Consider the following 26693-nt stretch of genomic DNA (forward strand, 5'->3'; position numbering starts at 1 on the left):
GATCGAACATCGACCACGATTAAATTCGTCATACCAATTTTTTACAGTGCTGTAGGATGGCGCTTTCTCGCTGAATAAAGAATTAAGTTCATCGAAGCACTCTTGTCTTGACAGTCCACGTCGAAAGTTATGAAAAATAATGGCACGAAAATGTTCACGATTCAATTCCATTTTTTGAAAGAGAAGAACTTTTCAATTTACTGTCAACAACACAAATGAAGCTATAATGGTAAATTGTCTGCTGAATTTATGTTTAAAAATATCAAACTTTCGATTAAAATCGTCCGCGGTCGCCTAGCAACACTTACTGTTGCCAAGGTCAGAAATATAAATAGCAACCCTCGTACCTAAATTTATATTTCCCCCCATTAACTGTGCAAGTGGAGTGTGTTTTTTTCTTTAAAAATTAGAGTGTTTTTTTTCAGAAATAATAGAAAAGCTATTAAAACCCGAAAATCTTTATAATTATAAAATACTTCGTAATATAACATAAATATAATTGCATCTATACTTTTTATTTTAATATTTCAAAGATTATTTGTATTTTTTTACTATCATTTTTACTATCTCAACGATCTTTGGACATTATGTTGTCTGCATTTCTTGTTTTTCCTTCTGGCTGGCCTTCTTAAATTCGTAAATTATTATATAAAAAAATTATTTAGCTCTTAATTTTTTTCCCTCATTAGCATGTTTAAAATATTCAGAGAACTAAGAGTTAAACTTAAAGTAGAATCAAGTGTTTCAGCATTGATTGTGCAACAAAGAAACACATACTGATACTTTAAGTGATAATATTTACAAAACGATAAAGTAAAGTGAAAATAACGATTCGAGATTCAGGATATAATTCCTATTTTTAAGTGCCAAACAAATAATAAACTCTGGGATATCCCGATTTCTATCTCTAACATTGGAAACGCATCCTTTTTTGCAGTTTGTATAACAAATGCATTTAGATAAAAAAAAAAGAATTCCCAGAATATCTTATCTTTTTGAACAGGTAAATCTTGAAATGTCCTTATCATTCTTAAAACCGGGCAAAAATATGAAGTATAATGAAATTCATTGAAGATAAGACGCTTCATATAAGACCGCTAATGTTATTTGAGAATTGGATTCTGACTTTTCAATTTCTATAGAATTTATCTTAGAAATATGTGGGGCTTCGTCTCTACCTTACTGTTTGCTACTCTATGTTTATACCAAACCTGTAAGTTAGTTTCTAAAGTTTTATAATTTTATTTCCTATTCTATATTTTAATGTGCTACTCAATGTTTGTACCAAGCCTGTAAGTTAGTTTCTAAAGTTTTATAATTTTATTTCCTATTCTATATTTTAATGTGCTACTCAATGTTTGTACCAAGCCTGTAAGTTAGTTTCTAAAGTATTATATTTTTTTTCTTATTTTACTTTAATGCATACATATTTGCATGCATTAAATATAATGCATATATATTTTGCAAAAATCTTTTGTCTTTTAACATTTTATTTATTACTTTGAAACTTTTAAACTTTTTAAAAATATACGACTACGTTAGTCTCGGAAAATTGACTCTTGAAGAGATAATTTATTAGCGCTTGTTTAATGAATTATTAAATATTATTTGCTACCCTAACGACTGCTTTTTCGGCGTTAACAACGCTTAGTTAATTTATCATATTAAAAATTGCATTATTTTAATTTTTTTAAAACAAACATTATTATCATTCCCGCGTTCCCATTAATCAATTTCGTGTCTATGAACAGTGAAATATTGAAGTCAAATTTTTTTTTATCCACTTTCTGATTAGCTAGAGAACTCAAATCTCCACTGAAAATCCACACGGGATGACAATGCGAGTTTCCAATCGTTTTCTGTGCACTAACAATAAAATTTACCTTTATTTTATCTCATTTTTTTTGAAAATTGGAACTAGGATGACATTCTGGCTTGCTAGAGTGCTTAAATTTTAATTACATCTTTGTACTAGAATCTTAAGCTAGAATTTGGAATAAAAAAAGACAAAAGTAAATATAAAAACTAAAATAGTAAAATGTAATAAACATTTTACAAGTTTCAAGTAATTTTAAAAGGAGAAAATTGTCCAAAATTTGTCAGACATAGAGCGAAAAAAGTTACTTCCCCAATTAATGTTTCTCACCATGTCCTTCAAATGTGATAGACCCTATCTCTGACATACATAAAATTTTCTCGTTTCTTAGTGAAACATAGATTTTAAAAATTTTATGATTATTACTATTTTGTACCAAAATATCCAAAATTGAGTCCAAAACATGAGAAAATTTCCTCTCTTGCGTAAACGTAATCTCGCATGGATGATGATGACATTTGCTTATTACAAGTATTATTTAGTTTTAGATTTCAATCATAATTTTTTTATTTAAAAATGTTATAGTTTAGATGTTTTTCAATGGTGCCCACATACGTTTCCTTATCTTCAAGACTATTATTTACTAAAAATTTGTTCAGCTTAAAAATTTTTTGAAGAAAAAATATTTTTCATAACTGCAATAATAGTGGATTTTATATGTAGTGTACAGAGTGTTATATTAAAATAATTCTTCATTTAATAAATCTGACAAATATATAAGTTTCTTGTCTTTTAGTCCTTTTGAAGAACGCAGATTTTAAAAATATTATCATTATTACTATTTTACTTGAAAACCCCATTTTGTGCTAAACAATCTCTTAATAATTTTGGTTGGGATACATTTTATGATGGTATCAATTCCTTTACAAGCATAGTATACAACAGTTTTGGATATAAATAATATTTTTTTTCCAGAAATATATTGCATTTTTCTGGGTTTTTCTAAATTTTTAATTCTTCAATTAATTGCTTTAAAAAAGGTTTGTTCGCTATTTAATTTCTTTTAAATATTTTCCGTTACTATAAGAATCGTTCATTTTTATTCAGTTTTCGTAATGCTATAGTAGAATAATTCCTCATATATTGAGGGAATAAGTAAAAGAATGGAGCATGAGAATATAAGAAATGAATCTGTGAACAGGTGTATCAATGAATAAAATTTCTAAACGTATAATTTGCATACTTCCAAATCTTCCTGCCTTTGACATGACATTTATCTTTATATTAAGTGATATTAAATTATTTTACTTTTTTATTTTTGATTTAATAAATTTGATTTACAAAAACTGTGACCACCACTAAATGTGGACAATTTTGAGGACAAAAAAAAGCATAATTGAGTTACTTAGCTATAAATTATGTATAATGGATAGCTAGGTTTAGCATAGATGAATATTGCATTCAACGACTCCGGTTTTAACTATTATTTCATTGGCAAAAAATTACCCACCTAAAAATTTAGATTTAATTAAGAACTCAAAGAAAAAACTGTCGAATTTCGTTTAGCTATGAAATTTATCAGCCTAATTTATTTAACGAAGGTACTAAGTTGCGGCACTAAGTATGCAAATGAATTTAATGTACTATTTAAAATAGCTTTCTTGTTCATGAATACTCACAATGTTTTTTTGTGTCATAAGACGTTTATTTATGTTCAAGTATGCATGTGAGATATTGATGTGTAGATCTTTTGGTAGTTTTACACAATTTCAATATTTTGTTTAATCATATATTTTATGAATTTATTTTTTCAACAGTTATTATACTAAATTTAATTTTAAATGAAATGCTTTTTTGATTTAATCATTCATAAAAAATACAGAATTACTTAATTTTAAATTAACAACTTCTTCGTATTTGGGGGAAATTTTAATCCAAAATAAATTGGAATCGGATTTAGCACGATAAACAGTAGACTCCTAATGCCAATGTGGAAATGTATGTTTTACTCAATATGAAATTGTATGTTTCTTGTTTCACTCAAAAATTCACAAAAATATAATTCAACTTCACGCTTTTATATTATTTACCCCTTGATGCAGATGGGACATCGGTGTCTCGTATATATATAGATTTTACTGATGCTCTAATTAAAAGCAAACATACACTTTGTTCTTTTTTTATTTTAAAAACAGTGTAATATTTACTAAAAAATATGTCAGGTTATCGGAATTATTTTGTATTAAAATATAAAATTCACATAAAAAGTAGTTTGAATTTTTTTCCATTCATATTCGAAAATTCACCAACAATTGATTTTGTAAAGTAGCTAAATTTCAATGATGAATAACTGTTACCTTTAGATTTAAATAACTGCAAATAAGTTAACATTTGGAAAATTATTGTGAATCGTGTTTGGAAGATTTTAGTTCAGAATAAGACACCAATATTTCATGCTGTTTTACATAACCATAGATTAAAAATAATATTTCAATGTTCTGATTTAATACAAAATAATGAAAGAAGTATGAAAAACATGTTTAATAAAAATTCTGCGTCATAAGGCTATTAAAATCGCTAAAACAAGTCATTGACAAAACGATAAATATCAGCAAACGATTAAAATCAGTGTTCTTAAACTTAAATTACTTCTACAGGGCCAATTCAATCTCAATGCTTGAATTTAAAAGAACTGAGTGGCAACATTACCGAAACCTACCCAGGTCCGAGAAGTAGCAGATATTACAAATGTTGGAATATTTTGAATCCTGATAATAACTTATTGGAAATTGAGCTGAAACACCTGGATTTTGAAAGCAAGGTATTTTCTGATATTTATTACTTTTATATAATTACGCATGAATTAAAGAATAACAGGAAATTGGACAAAAATGTAAAGTATTATAATCAATAAATAAAGTATTTTTCAAAGAAAATGTAAAAATATTAAGTAATCAATACAGCAAAAAATAATATAAGTTAACATTTGCTCTCCACCATTCATAAATAAAATAAATCTTGTGTTGAATGTTGAATAAAGTAGAGTGGAAAATGCAGAATTAAATCAAGTCAATAAAAATTGTTTGACACTAAAAAGAACAATCTCATATATTTTATTTCTCTATGTCTGATTCTCAAGGGAAAACTTACTCTTAATACCTCTCTACTTCAATAAATTGCAATTTCATTCTTCTTTTATCATAGCAACGTCACTTTTTCTTCCTGTAATATTTTATTAATTTCTCTGCTTTATGGCAACAGATTATAAATAGTTCTATTCTGAATTAAAATTGGGATTACTGTTAAAACAGTTTACTTAATACCTGAAATTTTGTTTCAATTTTCTTTATAAATCAACGTGACATAAAATTTTTGTAAGTAAGAGCAAAAAAAAGTGCCATTGCTCACAACCTTTATTTCAGCAATTATTTTAGCTTATGACAAAACTCGTAAAAATCTTTTTAAGGTACATATAAAAACGTAACAACAATGGCAATTTCCTATAAAAGCTACAAATGAATACGGAAGCGTGTAGAGCGTGTGATGACTGTTTCGCATATAAGTTTCAAGTCAAGTAATTTCGGGTACTTACTGTTGCTCACTATCGGGCTAAAAGAGCGCGCATTTGGCGTATGTTATATGAGTTTTAAAGAATACACAAAGCTTGACATGCGCAACTTGAAGAAAATCGACAGATGTCATACGTGTTAAAAAAAAACGAATTGCCCGAAAATGTGTGTTTAAGCTGAAATTCAGTGTCTTTTAACGATACAAATATCAAACGTTTCCTAACTGCTACAGCCAGAATATTATCGTTAACTTAAATTTAACCACTCCCTTACAAGTTCAAGTGTTTAGATTTTAACGAAAGCTCTGTATCTGATGACACTCCAGTAGTAGTATTACTTCATTTACGTCGCAATAGTGCTTCACAGTGGGATATTGGCGACGGCCTGGGAAACATTCTAGGATCATCCTAAGATCTGTCATGACAATATTGATCCTCTACAGAGGGAAAGACAATCCCTCTTCAGTAGCTTGATGATCTGCGTGCGAAGTCAATCACTGTACGGCAAGGCCGAGACCGATACCGCGAATTTTAGGACCATACGCAGTCTAATCTAAATAGTCACCGACCCGACCACTTCGGTGGTCTGTTGGGAATCGTGTTTTACTATCAGTCCAGTGTAGGACTGATACCAAGTTAGGACTGATGCAAGTTAAAATTGTTATAATTTTAACAACCTTTTAACTTCATAACAATCATAAAAACAAAAGGAGAGAAAATAATAAATAGAAGTAGAAATTTTAAAAACTGTTTCTTTTAATTTGGCTAAAAAAGAATAAAGAGTTTATTTTTATCAGACCAAAAAAAAAAAAAAAAAAAAAAAAACAATCAATTTATCAATTTCCTCATAAATTTTTATTACCACTAAAAAAATGATCCCACTTCTCTCGAAGATGCCTTGCGTTTTTCATATTTATCATCATCATAGTTGGCCAGACAGCCCTATGTGAGCCAATGCCTTCCTCTGAAGATTTCTCCAGGACGACTTCCAATTTATCTTCGATCTCCAATTTTTTTCATTAATTGAGAGAAAATCAGACTCCACTGAGTCAGCCCATCTCAACCGCGGCCTTCCCCGCTTTCTTTTTCCAGTGGGTCTAAAAAGCAGTATCTTTTTTATTGTGTTGTCGTCACTCATTCGAATCACGTGAGCGATCCAATTCATTCTATTTATTTCATGTATTTAATAATACTTAAGTATTTAATACTTAATAATACGCGTTTTTCGTATTAGGTCCATCAAAATTCCATACTGTTATCTCCTTGTTAGTCAACGTTTTTATTATTTATTTATTCATATATTTATTTATTCATTTATCTATTTATTTAGTCTTGTTATTACGTTTACCTGACCATCATAGCCAACAGAACGGGAGAACAAGTGAAGTGGTGTGACAACAATGATGAAAGGAAACCAATAGCTGTCCACTCAAATGTCACTGTTCATTTCTATGCTGATTCCTACTATCTTAATCCATTTAGTCGAGAAAATTTTGAAATACTCTACAACATCGGTACGCATAAATAAATGTTTTTTAAATATCTTTTCTTCTTTTATATGTTTCAGCAAAGGTAACAAAATAACATTCCACCATCGTCGCTTAAGAACAGATTTTAAAAAAAGGGAGAAATTGATAGCTAAATTATTTAGTATTACTTATATTGATATTCAAATGTAATGGTAAACGTTTAAGTTTTTTTAAAGAAGATTTGCCTCAGTGTTAGCAAAAATAAGGCTAACATATTTAATTTTTCGTTTAATAAGTTTGATTTAAATCAGCGTTATATATACAATCATCGAGTCGTTGTTTATTTATTTATCCCCATGCATATGAGAGTAAATAAATAAATAAATGTTTGTGTGATCAACGAAAGAAAAAAAAGCGGTTTATAAATCTTTTTCAAACAGAAGAACAGATAGCATAAATTAGAGAATGAGACACAAAGATACAACCAGTGGTAATTGGTAAAGGTATTCGAACCCGATACCTCCTCGCTTCACAGCAATTGGACGCAAGAAACGCCTCAAATTTTACGTAGCACAAACATATAAAAAAATTTGTTCATGCTAAATTGCGTTAAAGTGATTGAAAAATATAAAAAAAATATTATGGTTATTTAAAATTTTCTACCACTCGAAAATATCATTCACAAAATGTGTAAATTTACCAGTTGTACATTCATGCTCATCTAGACAAATTTATAAAATAATTTATATATATATTTAAAAAAAAAAACTTTAGGTAGGTCCGAAAATATTCTTTGAAGTTTTTAAAAGGGAATCAGTGTAAACAAATAATATTTCCACCGAAAAGAAATAAAGAATCTACTTGTCTATATTTATAGATTTTGAACTTATGTTCTATCAATTAAGATAGCTCGACTCTAAATATTTTTCCCATAACTGTTGCTAGGAATTATCTATTTTTACTATGCATTAATAATTTAATTGAATACTAGCAATAGTGCGAAAAGTTAATTCCTAATAACCTCTTGTAATTTTGTATTTATTATTTTAGTTCCAAATGACATATGATGTCGATACTTTTTTGAACGAGATATTATTCATTCAAACTGATTCCATTTTAAAAACTTAAAAAAGAATATTTTCGGATAAAACTGGCCACAGTTTTTCCCGAACCTTATAACAAAAATAAAAGTGATGTTTAATTTTAAATAGTTGCAAGCAATTTAATAAACTAATTAAATATATTTAACATAAGAAAGTTGCGTATTAAAGTAAAATCATAGGATTACTTTTTAATACCACTTTACAGCCTTTGTGATTAATCTGTCCAACGAGAATGCGCGGAATGATCCTCATTTTTAACTTTTGATGTAATTATCGAATTTTCACTCGATTTATTCAACAGGTATTCATTCAAACTTTTCAAAAATACTAATTAAGAAAATGATTACACAGAAAATATTCGACTTTCTAAGCTCAAATTTCGTATTTTGCTATGTATAATTACATTCTTTAAAATGAGAGCACAATTTATGTTCCTTACAAATCAATTTTTTTCTGCTATCCTCTAATAAATAATTATGAAAAGTGATTTTTTTGCTTGGATATTTAGATAACATCTTAGAATTGAGAGCAAAATTTTTGTCGATTCCCTTATTTCTCGAGATAGGGCAAAATATGTCGTCGAAGAAAATTAATGCTTATTCAGATTACGCATAATTTTGTGTCTTATTTCGTAGCTTAAAATTTCGTTTGTTCTCATAAATTAACATATTTAATGCTAGGTCTTCGATCCATTAAGATTGAATGCTAGTGTGTGAAAATCCGGTCATTTTATCAAACGTTTACTAAATTTATATTCAAATATGGTGAAGTGGAGGTCTATTAGAACTACTTCTCAACAACTATTATCAAGAAGAGATGACATAGAGAATGTCGATATATTTGTCGACTCCATCTCGGCATTCCAAACAGTAACATCTGTTGATTTTTCGATCTCTCTTGGAATTAAAAGTTGAAAAGAGAACTTCGGACTACTTTCGTCCTTAAAAAAGAATATTGTGTCCTTCTCACTGTAAAATCTATGGAAACGAGATGGCAGATCTTCTTGCTAAAAAAGGAGCTGATATTTTACAGAGCTCCCAGATAGAAATTCCTTACTCTTTCATGAATAAAATAATTAAAAACACGATAATTAAGAGTCATGAAAATAATTTAAATGAATAAACTGGTGACATGGTCTGGAGGGAGATTCTGAATAAGATCCTTGATCAACCGAGACGCAATGTGGTTGCTGCCTTTAGGTTGGAAACCGGACACGGCTGCCTTGCTCCATAGAATTAATATCTTTCCCGATCAAAACTGTTTCTTGTGCGGGGAGGACTCCCCAATGAAGGCTGAGCATCTGGGGGTTTGCCCAGAAAGTTACTGACAACATCTATAACAGATACTGTAATGCTAGGTAACAGTTGCAGACACTGCTAACTGACTGATTTTCTGTTTATATTTCTATTGCTAATATTCAATTTAATTTCTTTTTGTCTTTCAAATGCTTTAATGTTTTTAAATTTCAGTTCAATTTGTTGTTATTTCTTATGGGTCTGTGCAGAGTGTTTTTACACTCCAGCGAATGATGTATATCAAGTGCTGCTGCTGGAAATAAAGAAAAAATATATAAATGCATTTATATATTTGTTGCAGATACTAGTACTAAAGGATTAGAGGGTGCTAAAGAAGCTTATTGGCAAGCTGTTAATTGGTTGAAGAGTAACTCAACTTCCTGGAAATGGATCAACCATATACCGAAAGCTGTAACAGCCCTCTCCTTATCTGAAGGTGCTAAATTTGACGGCAAAAATCTCAAGGAAGAGCTTATGGTGAAACAACGGGAACTGCGAATTTCAATAGCCTTACTGCGGTAATTCAACTTGTGTTTGATATGTTAGAGCCTAATGTAGTTCATACACAAAAAGAATTGTCTTTTTTTTAAATCTCGAACTAAATAAAAAATCTAAGGCTTTTATAAAACATTAGTAAAATAAATTTAATACTTAATAGCGTTGTATTTTATGGCTGCTCTCTAGAATTTTATACTGTAATACAGTAATGTGTATTTGTTACAAAGAATTCTGTTTTTTGCTTCAGTAACAAAGAGCTTGAATATCAAGCGAGTGAGCAGTCAAAAGAATGAGTGCGTAAGCGCATTAATATTTTTGGAAATTTCAGAATGAAAATTCTTCTGTCACGTAGACAACAGAAAACTGAAACAAAATTAGCTAAAAGTTGAAAGTTTAAAAATGAATAGTTCATATCAGCAAGCAAATTGATCTATATTTGTGTTATTATTTAACTTATAAATTTATGAAAATTCGGTATTAATTTAGAGCTATATTTTGGTTTTAATGAAACTTCATAATTACTAGGAAAGAGAGTTATGTTTGATCAACTAAGACTGGTAAAAATACTTTTATTTTTTTTCTTACATTCAAAAATACATTCTTACAATTGCATTCATTCTTCCTTAAATGGATGCTTCCAAAAATATTCCAATGGTATTTATATTTTTATACCATATTTTATCAAAAATATTTTTTATTGTTTTTCTATTATATTTCTCCCAAATATGTTATAAATACATACGTAAAGTAATATAATAGATTTAATTTCGAAACATATTTTTATAAACATATGTTTTTGTTGTTGTGTATTCCATATAAGTTCTATTTTCTAATATGTATTTTAACGCTAATATACGCATACAATTATGTTTAACAACATAGGAGAGAAAATTCGATTGTATACAAATAGAATATTTCTGTTATTTATCACTAAAGAAATCTGGATAAATATTGGCATATTGGCAAAAACAGTGTTACCTTTTCATGATTATTTGCGAGACTAAACACTAGATTTTAAGTGGCGAATTAAAAATCAAAGTAATTAGTAAGCCTCTTTATCAAATTTACAAACATAGTCCAAACTAGCCTTTTCTTCCTAATATTCTTACATATTTATTTTCATAATGACAATGTCATGTGAAAGTTCAGCGTATGCCCAAAATATAGTTTTAAATTTTTTTTTTAATATTGGAATACTAAGTATTCTAGATTTATTTTTATAATAATAATTTAAAAAAAAAAATTCAAATCTATTTTATCTCTTGCAGTGATGCTATTTCAAGTGAGCATCTGAGCACCTTCATAAACTCCATACTCTCCACTTGTCACAACCCTCGAAATTTCTACGGACATAACTTGGTGGAACTTCTGAAAAAACAAGTGGCGTCTGAGAATTTCACACATCCGGCATCTTATTTGGCCCTCTGCAACGCCAATGAAACATGGCCGGATAAAGCATATGACAACCTCCTGAAAATGTACAAAAGCGCATCCGAGCTGCCTTTTAACAGAGGTAAAGGCTCTTCAACGAAGATTTTATATTAATTTAATCTTTCAGTTATTTTATATAATTTTGACCATGTGCAAATCCATTTCGGGCAAATTCTGGCTAAAATTATGCGCAAAACAGGCAATTCATGTTTTTTTTTCTCTCTCTCTCTCCTTTTTTAATAAAATTTAATTTTCTGAAATCATTAAAATTGAATAATTAAATATCAACCTTATTAATCGTATACTCCTTAAAATTATCCAGTATAATATTACACACATCTATTTTTGGACCCATCCTTGGTAACCGATAAATCAAGCGCATTCAGTTCGGCAAAAAAAAAGGCATAATCCCTCTATTTACGCTTTTACTTGAATTTGCGCTTCTGTTTTCATATTTTGCGATCTGGCAATCTAACTACGAAAATATTTTAATCCATTTTTGAAAATTTTCCCTTTCATGTAAGTTCATTTGAATTCTCTACTCATTTTATAGATTTCGCTTAATGTTTTATTCTGTTTTTCGTTAAAAAAAATGTTCTATTTTTTACGTGATTTTCATTACCTAATGCGTTCTGTTATATTTCATTTTGCAAAAAATGTTTTTTTCTCTCAGCGCTTCTCACGCTATTGTTTTGATATAATTTGCTTTGGATATAGTGATACAATATTAGGAAGCACTCCTTTTTGCTGATATAATCGTGTGAGTTAATGAAGTGATTACATATTTTTTCCCCGGATTTTTATATATATATATTTTAAAATAATTTTTCCTTTGCTTATTTATATATATATATATATAATATATATATATATATATATATATATATATATATATATATATATATATATATATATATATATATATATATATATATATATATATATACTTTCATATCTATACTTTTTCTCTTTGCAGATATTCAAGCATTTGCGGTGATGGCTCTTTCCTGCAAATTTCGACAAGGTGGGTACAATTTAATTCCAAACGACAGGGAACTTTTAGATGCTTACGAAGGAATCATTCAAGAGTTCATGAGACTTCAGAATCCCAGTGGAAGTTTCGGAAATGTCCAGAGAACAGCTCTTATTACTCAGGTGTGTGTACTGTTTCGTGATAAAAAAGGATATTTCCGCAGTAAATATTTCAGAAATTTGTATAGTGATTTTGATACGATTCATTTCATTTGGTAAAATTGCCTATAATCTTGTAGCATACAGGTAGAGTTTTTGTATGACATTTCTTATATTATTTGAAAGAAAGAAAGGAAAATAGTGAGAAGATATTCTAGGATTTTAACGTAACACATTATTTCAAATAAATGCATTATGGAAACGGACTTGAACATGTTTTATTGATTTATTATCATACCCACACTGAAGTTAAAAAAATATTTTCAAATGTTTAATGCTTATTTTATTAATTTTGATTCAGAAAGTATCTGCAAAGCAGAACAAAGATAAGAATGAATTTTATAACAGTTATTATCAAATGTAAAAACAAAGAAAATGGCAATTTACTTTTAGGAATAAAATTTACTTTAAATGGTGAAAATTTCATAATGTCCGCTTATCATTGCTGTTGAATTACATCAAATTGCAGCAGCAACATATAATTGTATAACAAATATTCAAACTGCAACTTTCAGTGACATGTTTGAATGATTTGATAAGTGTCATTATATCCCGCTTTCCCAATTAATATCTTAATTAAATAATATTTCAATACCTAATTTTAATTATAAGTAATGTCATGCTGATAATCACAATTGTGAAACAAAGAGATGTTTTATTGTTCTTAATCCTTTGCTCTCATCATCCTTAATTATAAATAGTCAAATTTTCATAAAGTTTCTATTCGCCTTTCCGAAATTTACCAAAAATTTAAATTAATAATTATGTCTAAAGAATGCCCTGTTTTGTATTACCACTAAATCTGGAAATTCGTTAAAAGTGCTTAGTATCTACAAGCTAATCGCAAGATTAACTTATTTGTTCCGTTAAAGTGCGGAAACAAAAATTGTCTGCGTTTTACTAAAAAATGAGCTCGTTTAAGGTGCCTTATCTTTAAAGTGCTGACGTTTTTCTCAATCCATTAACTAATTTGTTGATTTTTTTTACTTGATTCTTTAGACATCAAAAAATAAATAATTGAAATCATGCTTATTTTCTTAATTCTTATAATATTTTAAACCGTTTGGTAAAACAGCTTTTAAAGTGACTAATGATTGATTCTATCAGCTAATTTATTGATTGTTTGGTTGTAATAATTAGATTTTTTACATGGCGAAAAAACATGTTACTTTAATCGTGCAGAAACGTTGCTGTTGCTCTAGAAGAGATCTTATTTTTATTTTAAGCAGTATCTCCTAGATAATGTGCAAATTATCTAGGTAGTTTGCAGACTAATTAGGGAATTTTTTGGCTCTTTAACAAACAAATCTAGTTAATCAGCTCATTAGTTAGATAATTTGTAATACAATTATTTCTACACTTTAGCTGTAACAAATGTACTCATAAAACTGCATATTCAAAACTTTTCACTCAATTAAATTTTACTATTTATTGAAATTTAACTCATGTATACAAGTTTAAACAAAGTAAATGCTTTCGAATGTTTTAGGCGCTTTTGTCCAGCATCGCCATTAATGAAAGCGTTGAAGACTGGGATCATCTGAAGGCTGTTCGATTTATAATAAAATCCATGAAGGTGCCACCTACTGACTTTCTGTCCACCTATTTGATTCTTCCCTTGCTGAATGACAAAACCCTGGTCGATATTTCTTTCACCAACTGCTCCGGTTCAAGGGACCAAGGTAAGTTATTTTATCCGCAAACAATTTACACCCAATATTTAAACTACAGTTAAACCAACACCTCCTGAAAGAGAGAAGACCTCCGCACTGATCAGATTAGTAGTCTGATTGATCGAACATAAACTCAGCCATGGGGGAGAAATAAGAAATATGAAACAACGTCTGGAGTACTAAAGGATCAGATTTCTCGCTTATGGTAACCCGTGCGAAGGCCTTCTCTCTTCTAGGGTATGTTGGTTAAACCCCGCTATGAAATACCCAGGAAATAGTGAATACTAGGTTGCAGTGAACGTTTCCGTTGTCCCTTTCGTTTATGGCGAACTGCTGCGAAATCGGTAACTTGTTTATTGTGAAAAATTTCTTTTTCGTTGTTATTCAGTTAACTGATGCAGAAGTCTAAAAAAATTTATAAAGTAATGAAAATTGAAAAGATAAACATCTTAAATATTCGTTATAGGGTGACAACCACTTCGTTAAATGAAGAATATTTTAATCGTTATTTACAGCTCCGATTAAGAGTTTTGCTGTGGTGTAAAACGCATTCAGTTAGTTAATGATATAGAAAGTAAATTATGTACTATTGAAATCTTTATTTCCAATAACACTACTGAATATTTTTTCCATCATTTTGAATGTAGTGTACCAGCGTTTATTGTGAATTCATTGCTAGGCCTGTAACTGCTATGCCGACTGTATAAAAATTTTGGCAACATCTTTTATATAGAGTGTTATGCTTAAAACTGGGTAAAAATCTTATTCTGCATATCATAAAAAGTTTATTTCTGTAGAAATATGGATAATTCAAGAAACAAAACGTTGGAAATAGATATAGTTTAGGAATTACTTTTTTAGTAGGAAATGCTTTTTCATAGCTTTAACTTGTGCGACTAAGGTAGAAAATTATTAAGTGTTAGCAAACGTTGTACGCAAACGTAAATCTTGTTTTAGATTTTAAAAAAATATTTGTATATATCGATTAGGCTGTCATGCTTAAGTATTAATGAGGTAACTATGAAAGTTTAAAAAATTGTTTCAACTTACTTTATTGTTTCACTATCACTTGCAACATCTTTTCCAAGTTGGTAGTTACGCCAATGAGGTGGCACAGCTTGGAATCCAGAACATGTTTTGCTGTTATGTTGTGAAATGTTACATGTTGTGAAATCTCCTCTGCTTGTTGTACGTCCTCGGACAACTTAAAAAGTAAATCCTTTTCCGTATAAGCCGATTTACATAATTTTGTTTCCACATGTAAAAGAAAGTAATTATGCACTGCCGCTGTTTACATTTTTAGTCACCTGTGTCATCCCTTCATTGAATGTTACCTTCCTTGCTAAAATCGAAGCATTAGTTCAAAGGCTATTGCTAATGTTTTCATTTTTTGCGCCCTTTAAATGTTAAATTCTTGAGAAACTTTTATATCGTATCGAGAATGAAGTTTACATTAATTTTCTGTTACAATTACAGATGACCTTGTGGCTGAAATACATGATTACTTGGGCCCGAAGATTCAAGTCCAGTACTCATTGTTTATTGGAGACAGTAAAGATGTCATCCACACAATAGTACTCAAAGTACCAAAGCACTTCACAGCATTTGATGTGATGCAGTTCGCTGCCCTCAAAGACAAAAAATACAAGTAAGATTTTTTTTTTTCATTTGCAAATGTTATTTCGATGTTAATATATTTTCAGGGTTTATTTCCCACTGTTGTATTTAGTTAATTTTTTTGAAAAAAGCTAACCTTTTCAGGCTGTTTAAAAGTATTTAATTTCAAAGAAGTCTTTCAAATATTATATTTTGCCTTACAAAATTACATTCCTTAAAATGATGTAAAAATTTGTATATCTTTCAATTCAAAATTGTTTCAACCATTATTAAATAAAATAATAAATAATTATTAAAAATTATTTTTTCGTGGAATTATCTCGAAGCAACGAATTTTATCACGACTGTAGTTGTCTAAAAATTGTAAAAAAATTTTGCACCGACGAAAGGGATAAAACAATAAAAAATTCTTGTAATTTAGTTACTTTTTGTCGTTTTTTGAATACAGCATTTAAATTCCAGTTTCATTAAAATTATCTAATATTTGGTTTGCATTAAAACTAATTTTATTCTTTTTTATAGTTTCAAATACGAATCAGTATCTGGAAAGTTGGATATCTATGAAGTGGCCGACATTCCAAATGATCCAGAAGACGGAAAGTTTTGGTTATTTTACAAGAAAAACGCAGTTGCAGGAAATACTTTTGAACACGAGGAAACAGGTAAGAGTCCCGAAGTAGACACTATCAGGACAAAAGTACCCGGACATCCGGTTGTTATAGGGGTGGAAGCGTAATGGTGTGGGGGTGTTTCTCGTAGTTAGGTCTGGGTTCGTTTGTTCCTGTGGTTGGGAACATTAACTTTGAGATGCATGTGAACATTCTGGACAATGTTGCACTCCCAACTCTATGGCAGTATTTCGGAGGATTAAATTTGAACTCATTTAGGCAGTTTGTAGGCTGTTTCTTTATAACATGTGTAGTTCTCTTCAGGATCTCTCCCCTACGTCAAAGTTAAGCATCACTGGCTACGGTCAGTGTGCTTGTGGATGGCCACTTTGATCTGGCTACGAAGGGACCGAGGGTGTGTAGTATCGTTGCTCGTTTAACTGTTCTACTGTAAAGTGCTCGACTTTGCGCGCAGGTTGGAGGGCAACCAATTTGGGGGAGCCATCCCCTCAGCAAAGGATCAAAATTGTGATGGCATGTCTTCGAATCATCTTTAGAGATGTTTCTCACACCTTCGCCAATAGCCCATTGCGCAGCTCTAATGCGAAGTATGTAAGTAAGCAACTGCAGCTACAGGAACTCTCTTAGCTTTGAAAAAATTTAAAACTGCTTACAATATTAAAATTTATTGATTAAGTAGAATAGAACACATTTCAATGAATAACAAAAGCAAATTCTGTTCACAAGCATTAATAAGTTACTTTGTAATTAAAGAAATTGTGTTCGTCTCCGTAGCTTAACAAAAGTAGAATGTTATTTCTGTCTCCTTAGAGGATAATATATCACGGGAGAAACTCTTTGCTGCGAATTCTCTTCCTTCTACACAAGTAATTTAAAGTATAGATAAAAATTGAGTTTAGGTAAGCCTAGGGAAAAGTTTAAATTATGTTTAATTTTAATGTTAACATTGTTTCAAAAAATATCAAAATTCAAACGGATCGTGTCAGGATTACTTAGACTTATGCAATGGGAAAGTTTGATAATTTGCTTGCGTTTTTTGCGAACCTTTGAAACTTCATTGTTTACTCATAATTTACCTTATCCTACTTTTCACTGAACTTTAAATCTTGAAATACAAATGGAGATGAGACGAAATTTGCTATGAAAAATTTCTCCAGTGATGTGTCATCCTCTTAACAATCCACTAAAATAAAATATTATTTAAAGCGATGAAAAACAATGAAAACTGTAATTATGTGCTGCCGTCCTCCACGAAGGCTAATTCCTTCCAATACTTGATCCAGGAGTTTCTTTGTCTTCTGGATTGTGTTCAATATTGCAATATTACGGCGTTGAACATTAATAGTCGTAAACCCAAAAAATTGGGTCGCCTGCTCAACGACGGTTATAATATAAAATATAAAATAAAATTATTGTGCTGCTGAGCCGAGGTGGCTCAGGGGATAGAGCGTTCGCCATCCAATTAGGTGAATCGGGTTCGAATCCCAGCGATTGCTGGTTGGTACGAATTCCTCATCCGGCTCACACCAACCGCAGTGCTGACGCAAAATATCCTCAGTGGTATATTCATGGGTTAGAGTCCCTTGCCATCGGGCTAACCGTGGGAGGTTTTCATTGTTTTGCTCTCCATGTAACGCAAATAGGGTTTAGTCCTATTAAAAAGTCATCCATCGGAGGAAAATTTCTCCAAATACTTGATGCAGGAGTTCCCTTGTCTTCTGGATTTTTTTAACCACAATTACAATGCTACATTAGTAGTGGTAACCCCAAAATTGGGTCGGTTGTTCAACAATGGTTATAAAATAAAATATTGTGCTGCTATCACCTCAAAATTTTTAAGTCATCAGGATTACCTTCAGACAAAAAGAATGCCTTTTTTCTGTTTGAGGCGAAAAAATTGACCCTCTGTCTTTCTCTAAGTAGCAATTAAATTTAAGTTTTCTTTTTCATTGTAGTGAGAGATTCACCAATAAAAACGATGAAATTAATTCGATCGCAATTTCAACAAAAAAAAAATGGTCTAAAATCTTTCTACACACAGTTATTCAAAATATCATCAAAAATGAGTAGAGAAAAAAAAATTTTTTGATACTTTAAATTAACATTCATTGCAATTATTTTTTATACGAATTAAGTAAATATTTTTGTTATTTTTCAGGTCCAGTTAAAACAGTATTGTCAGAAGGAGATCACATTGCCATGTGGTACAAGAAGTATTCCATGAACTATCAATGATCAATACCTGCTCCGTTTTGACAATGGCATCCAAGGAAAAGTCAGCTCCGACAGATCATCTGCTTAAAAGATCATGAAAATATCAATTTCCAAATGTAATATTGACCGACAATGTAATCAATGCTTCTAATAAATATTGAATTTCCAATTTTAGAATTTCTTTTTATTTCCAATGTCCACCAGTGTTATCATTTCGTCGATTCAGGCAATTACAAGACAGTCAGGTTGGCCACTCTTTCAGGGGCACCATATCAGGCGGGTCAGCGTTGCTCCCACAGTCAAGACAGACAGTACAGAGAATGAAATAACATCCATGCCTTGCCCGGGTTTCGATCCTAAGACCTTTCTGATGTCTTTTCGACATTTATAGAATATTATTTTGTAAAAGCAAAATGAAGCGTTTAATAGAATCACTTTAAAATGAAAGCATCACAGTAGGTTTCTTTTTTAATTAAATATTTTTTAACGATTTTTGATAATTTTTTAATAATTTAAAGAATTTTTGCGATTTTATTGAAAAACGCTGAATTTCAGTATGAGACATTGAAACCCTATTCATTTATAAAACTCTATTTCATTTTTATTCAGGAAACTATTGGCAAAAAATGTACCTTTAATTTTGGTTAGCAACTACTAGCAAAAATATACTTATAATTTTGGTTAGAACCAGAAATTTTTAAGGTAAATCTGAAATAAATAGTGAAATATGATATTCCCGATGTCTTTCAGATAGTTACTTTTCTCCCCATCTTGAAAGGCTTTAATGGATAGTCTAGTGAAAGAGTACAAAAAATGAACGCTTATTATTAGACATTCCTTCTAGATATTATCATAGCACTCTTCATCATGAGAAAACAATAGTTTAAAAGTTATAAACACTTATCATACCCTAACCGGTCAAATGACCGTTTAGGAACTTATGCATCAAAAATGTGCTTATCATCTTATCGTTTTGGCACATTTGACTTCATGACTTATTCAAACAGTTATATACAGTTAATATTCTATTAAATTTTTTTTGTGTATTTTGCTTGTTTTGAATAATACTTGTCGTATACCTATTTCTACTATTTCTACATTTGACCGAGAGAGCAATTTATTGCTTAATAAGGTTATTGGATCAGAAATTACGACGTAATGCGTGTTCAACGTATTGCATTCGATTATAGTTGCACATTTCTGAAAAAACTGTTGCGTTCAACCAGAATAACTGAATTCAAATTTAGTACTTAAAATTTTAGATTGGCACATTTGTGTAAGAAAAAGTGACAAAAACTAAATGTTTTGGTAAGTAGCTTATATTTTATTTAGATAGTTTAGATAGCTTATTTAGATAGTTTCATGATAGTTTTGGATTCTATTCCGGAAATTATACATATAATTATGAATAAGTAATTCGAAAACATTTCTTAATTTGAAACTTAATATAGATAACGTTGCTCATCATGTTTAATTGCTCAGTGTGTTTGAATAGGAACACGTCACCAAATTTTTATCAACCCATCCCCCTGATTACTCTCCACCACCTACTCCCCCTGAATCCCCCTGATACTCTCAACTGAGAATGTGCTTTGTAATTGGTCAGAAACAGTTCCATCGTACTTTGACATCCAATTCAACCTTCTTGCTGGTTGTCAGTTGTGATGTGACGAAAAGTTCTCATCGAAATGAGAATCAATCGAGCGGTAAACAATAGTTCGTTTAAATGTTTATTTTAGGATCTCAATCTTAATAAACTGTTAATTCTATTGAACCAATTTAATAATAAAATTTAATTTCTTGAAATTTTAATTTCTAGTTTATTTATTATTTTTTTTAAAAAATAAATATATTTCACTTTCATAGCATTTACTATCTTTCAATTTAATTTATACTTTCTACCCTATTTAACAGACATCCCTGGAATTTATAAGTTAAAAAAAAATTTTTGAAGAGCAAATGGCACGTTAAGACTATTGATAAAAAAGATGAAAAACACTATGAAAATGTCACTTTTTACGTAAAATATTTCTAAAATATTTTGTGGATGCTTTTTTAGTGCCATGCTAATTATTTTTCTTTTTTTTTTTCCTAAAGTCGGGCACTGATGATTACTAAAAAGAAGCTCTATCGTGTCTTAGTCGAAAAAATTGGGAACATATGCGTAGCGCCATAGTACTTTGAGCAATGAAAAGTAACGCCTACTTTTTAATAGGATATGCAAACGCATACCCTCCAACTTATGAGGATTTTGAAAATAATTCTTTCTAGTGGTAGCGAACCAAAGTAGAAATTTTTAAAGCAAATGGATCTCTCATAAAACTTTTATCAGAACTTAAGAATCTTTTACTTTACTTTACTTTTATTTAAACAAAACTGGGTGCCTAGGCCGCGCAGCGGCCCCTACCCCATTCATCATGAAAATTATATACAGTGAATAAAACATTTTGAATTATGTAACAATGTGGTAACATTATAATAAGGTAACCATGATTAGAAGTATGTACAAACTTGATCGGAGATTTACATTAATTGCCATTGAAAAATGAATACAGTCATGATTAGATGGATATACATGAAATACGAGCTTAATCTGTGAAATTTACATTAATTGCAGTAGAAATTTGGAATTGAGCATTAAAAATTGATGATAGCATATATACAGAAAATCGGTATTCAAAATCATGAAGATTCTACATAAATTTTGCAAAGCCTTAGTGGCGCCATCTTGCATGCTTTAATGATTTGTGGTAGCCATCAAAAAATCAAGCCGTTTACTTGTGAAATAATAAAACAATGAAAAAATTCAATATGACAAATTGGCGTTTTTACATAGCACTAGAAATATTGATGGTATACTTAAATTAAAAATAAAGATAAAATATGATTTGATATGTACAATAATTGATTTTTGAAAAATGAAAAACATAATTGATGAACTTAAGAATCTAGCCTTATGGCCTGCACTTTTATAAGTAATAGTGGACAAGTTACGCTAAAATAATTTTTTTTTAAATATTAAGACATTAATTTTGCTACCGTCAGAAAAGAAGATTTCTGAAACTACGGAAATTCCGTAGCAGTTGGAGGGTATGTGCAAACGGATAATTTTACATAAAATGGCATACGGAGAACTTCATTCTAAGCTTATCAAAACTTGTAACAATTCGGTAATAAATATTTTTTAGACTTAAATATACACATATAAAAAAAATCATATACAAAACAGCGTAAGCTTCACGTCTGCATAATCGGTGTAAAAAATTGTGCACATTATCACGAAAAAGAGTAGTTTGTAAAATAATATAGCAGGATTCCAAGACGCAATTTTTTTTTTATAAGTTGAGCTTTAGTTGCATTTTAAATAAAAATCAGAAGATTGATAAAAGATCACAAATTCTTCGGTCCAGCGTTGTTCTAGAATAACAGATATTACATAAACTGTAATTCATTAAATTTAAAATCCGACTATGAAATAGGATACAAAGTTAAAACATTATTAAAATGTAGTACATGTTACAATGTCTTAAAGTAATAAATTTAAAAAAAAAAGACGTGAAATAAGCAAATATAAAAACTTCGCTGCTTAATAGTTACCAGTATTATTATAAAATCAAAATTATATTGATTAAATCTCTTAATATGTTACTAAGTATATAACAATATCCTAATTGTAGGTATAGAAACGCCTCCCCTTAAGGTTCGGTGGTGTTTCGAGGAGGTGAAAAAGCTAGTAGAGGTGGTAGCTGAGTGTGTTTGATAATTTTCTTTTCTAGATCAGATGAGCTTTCACGGCAGGATTAAGCAGTTTAAAATCATCGCTTCACGTAAAACTCTGGCCTTTTAATTTTCCTTGGCGATAGAGTTTCGAAAAATAGCTTTAACTCATACTATAGTAAAACATTAAAAACAGACCTGCTTGGATTACAAAGCGATAGTATAATTTCATTTAACACTACACTTAGCCGTTCTGCAATGCCCTCAAGTCACCGTGCGATACATTATTCGCTTGTTTGAGTTATATGTGACAATGACATTCAAAAAGAAACAAATGAAAATGGATAATACATGTGATTATTCTGCTACAGGGCTTTGTAACTTAAATAGCATTTCAGATTTTTTTTTTTAACCCATTGGCAAAATGGGTATAGTTTTGGGTTTGATGGCATGCGCACTTTATTTGGACGTTATCACACTTTTCAACTGTGTTCAAGAGTAACAGTAAACATTGTGCATGCGATGTCATTGCATGCGTTGCTATAGCGACGGCTGCTGTTTGATAGTTTTTTATTATCATTTTTATTTTTAAAAGAGCATTTTTAAAGCTTTTCCATAATATCAATTTAAAGAATTTATATGTTCGTTATGGTAAACTAATTCATAATTACTGTCATGCTGGTGGTTTAATATTTAATAAATATTTGAAAATATACAATTATAATTATATGAAGAAGATTATATTATATTATATAATTCTGATATGATCTGATTATATTATATTATATTATATTATTTTTTAATCTGAATCAAATCAGATCAATCGTGAGAAGCTGAAATTTAAAGTTTGGAAGTTATAATAATTTTATTAATAAATAGCCTTTCACAATAAATTTAAAATCAAATATCATCAATAGCACCACGAATTGGATGTCAGTCTGACAATTTACTTTTAATAACCTCAGATCTGCACTAAAGTATGTTTGTATAGTTTGATGAAGAAAAAAATGGAAACAAGTGAAATTCTGATAGACTATTTACTTATGGCTATTTTTATGAATTGCATAACAGTTACTTTTTAAATTTCTGACGAAGCTGGACGAGTGATTTCTTTACTGAGAAAAGAAAATTCTAATTTCTAAATCCGACATGGCAATGGCACTTGGTGTAACATAAAAACTTGATACCAAATACCTCTTTCTTCTTTTTTATTAGAGGTTGTACTTTATACAAGCATGTACTTAATACATTTAAAAGCACCAGAGACGTCAGCGTGCCACGAGCATTCTGCTGTCAGCAACCTCTTTCTCTAACTACAGGCTTCCGCAGTGGATTGATCGCTAAGATACGGTTCCCAGTAGAACAAAGAAGTCAAGCATCACTGGATGCGGTCAGTGTATGGGTGGGTGACCGCTTTGATCAACCTACAAGAGAACCGAGGGAGTGCGGTATCGGTCCTCGATAAACTGTTCTACCGTGAAGTGCCCGACTTCACGCGCAGGTCATTGGGCTACCAAAGCGGAGGAGCCATCCCTCTGCAGAGGATCAAAATTGCGATGGAATGTTTCCGGATCCTCGTCAGGGGTGCTTCCCAGACCGTCGCCGATAGCCCATTGTGCTGCTATATTGAGAGGTAAACAAACAATAACAACAACAACAACTAACTACCGGCCTGCCAACTGCTACACTTTTTGAAATACATTTAATAAAATGATATGGAATTAGGAACTAAAACTTTCAGAATTTTTGGTAATTTTGCCAACGTTTTAAAAGCCTCACCCCGATAGACCAGGAAGTACTTCATATGAACTTTAGTATAATCTGTATGCAGTAGTAAGAAAAATAACTTTATTTCAAATTTAAAAAACAAGGAATAATTAATTGAAACATAAACTTAGCTACTACTAAAAGCAATTTTCTCAAAAATGGTAAGAAGTTGGCACCCGTGCAATTGCATATTAGATGTCATAACTTAGATAATAAATATCCACTGAAAGATTGGCTGATGCAGCTTTTGGTGGCAAGTTAATTTGAAGAAGAACTCATTTAGATGCATTTATTTATAGGTATGGTATTACACGTAGGAATTACCTATTAAATGCGTACACGTTGAGTTATCTCTTACGAATATTAACCGATACAACGTTACGGACTGCCTGGTCACACAATCTAGTTAAAAGGTGCCTAGATAGAACATTTCCCGGCACGGTAACCACACCAAAAACATTACGAACGGTCCAGTAATAACCAGGAATAAAAATTTGGCAGTGTTCAAAAACTAAGCTGACCAACTTACAGAAACTTATTGCTTTACTTCTCCAACCGATTAAAAAAATTATTTCTGTTAGAGAATCACAGCCTGTGATTGCTAGGTTTGCTTAAATATTAAATGGAAATGTGAAACCATGAGTTAATATTTTTGTACTGAATTGATTTTAGAAACTCTTCCACCAGATTTGTAGCTTCCTGCGACGTTGGTAAGCTTAGAAAAACTATACTTTCTTCCTTAGATGAGGGATCACTTTTGGTCCCTTTTCTAAATAATGGTGCACTGCTGCATCGGTTCAATAGCTAGCCAATTATCCGCGAAACCATCAGAGTCAATAGTTCAGGAGATGAATCACGCCCCTCCCAGTGAGGCGCTCAGATTCGAAAACTAGTGATGGCCGGTTAATTCGAATGTTTTTCCGGCTTTCATTGGCCAGGGTGCTGACTTATAATAACCCCAGTTGTAGATGGAATCATGGATTGGAATCGTCTTGTCTTCAGCAACCATGAAAGGTTTTCGTGGTTTTAAACTCCATGCAACGCATATTTGGGTCAGTTTCATCATGAAAGTCAACCACGAAAATGAGGTTCCACCGCTTTATCCAACACTTCCCTTGACTTCTAAGTTGATTTTAAAATTAAAAAACTAGTGGGAACTATGATCACAAATCCAGTTATGGGTTGGTGGATATTAAAAAAAAAAGAGTTGGGAGAATCTACTAGTGAAGAATTAAATTTTATGAAGGGAAATTTCTTTAAATTTTTACGCCATGTTAGTAAATATTATTTTTGTTCCCTTTTCATGTGACTCAAGTCACAGTAAGGCTGAAAGTAGGCGTTACTTTTCTTCGTTCATTCCAGTGAACAATCACAGCTCTATGCAGGGTGGCCTGTATCCCGGACGCACGATTCCATATCCCAATGGTCCTCATCCTATTGCCAGGGAATGTTTGATTTTTCCCCTCATTCTCGGGAAAACGATTTACGCAATGACGTCAAAAACAAAATTGGTTTATGCGCATGTGCCCCTTCTGAAAAATCTAACAATGCTGCTGATAATGAATTGAAATATGCCGGTGGTTGATGAAATTACAGTGCAATTTTTATGAAACCCAACAACTAATTTCGTTAGTCGAAGTATCATCACATTATTTTAATAAAGAGTGTGATGTCTAGGTAAGTTTTATTTTCTTAAGAGTACCGATAGTTTCTTTTATCGCTCCCCCAACTATGAAGTTATAACTCTTCTATTTTTGTATGTTTTTCTTTTAAAAACCTAACCCAGAAACGTGTTTTCCTTTGAAACATGTTATTTATTTTGTGCTGAAAGAATTTAAGTTCAATATGTAAATAAAAAGATATGATAATGAATGGTGAATTATTAAACATTATAAAATATATATTTTCCTAGAAGTTATAATTTAGGTTCCAAAACGAACATTATATTGTTTTATAAAATTTTTTATTTATATTATTTTATAAAGTTTTATTGAATTTGAATTATGTTTTTAAGTATCCTTCCATTAACAGTCATACGCATAATTCATGTCATTGTGCAGCTCTAGTGCGACGTAAATAAAGTACCTATTTTTGTAATTTCTTGACAAAATATTGAATGTGACTTTCCAACTTTTTTTCTATTCTGTTAATGGTATAAATAATTTCATCTTTTTAATAACTTTTATTAATAAATATCTTAATTGAAAAAAAATTATAGGGGAAGTTTGTAAATAAACAAAACATTTATAATGATGTAACATCTTATAACATGCACATCTTAATTTTAATACACCCTTCAAATTTACAATGAATAGGAATTGATAATTTTAAATTTGTTTCAAAGGATAATTGTTGAAAAAAAACAAAGAATCGCCAGAACATAGATTATTTACTTTATTATTTTCTTTTGTTGGTACAAAATATTTCACATTTAAGATATAATGTAATAATGATTAAATAATTAGTTACATGTATTTTAGTTTTTAAAATATCATTATTAACACTAGGTTTTAAATCAATCCATTTCAATGGCATACAGAGGTGCAGGGATACCAGGGACAGATTTCATGAACGAAATCATTTTAATTCTAATTCCTGAAAGAATTATGGTCCTTTTATATTTCAAGTGAGTGCAGTAAATGAGTAACCAAATTACTTATGGTACTTCATTACAGATGATAGGTTCACAATATAGAGATATTGTG

At 30.4% G+C, this 26693-nt stretch overlaps 1 protein-coding gene across 1 annotated transcript; it reads left to right on the forward strand.

The window, feature by feature from the left end:
* Positions 1–1072: 1072 nt before the first annotated feature.
* Positions 1073–18675, forward strand: LOC107449772 (uncharacterized protein CG3556). Its single transcript, XM_087150968.1, has 10 exons — positions 1073–1213; positions 4474–4637; positions 6715–6898; positions 9553–9769; positions 11018–11262; positions 12157–12335; positions 13861–14053; positions 15521–15692; positions 16184–16323; positions 18449–18675. Exons 1-10 carry the CDS (start codon positions 1159–1161, stop codon positions 18523–18525), a joined length of 1626 nt encoding a protein of 541 aa, XP_087007094.1. The 5' UTR covers positions 1073–1158; the 3' UTR covers positions 18526–18675.
* Positions 18676–26693: the final 8018 nt, after the last annotated feature.

Source organism: Parasteatoda tepidariorum, chromosome 9 (genome assembly GCF_982258835.1).
Source record: "Parasteatoda tepidariorum strain Cologne lab strain chromosome 9, Ptep-v5.0, whole genome shotgun sequence".
In the NCBI taxonomy this organism is placed as follows: domain Eukaryota; kingdom Metazoa; phylum Arthropoda; class Arachnida; order Araneae; family Theridiidae; genus Parasteatoda; species Parasteatoda tepidariorum.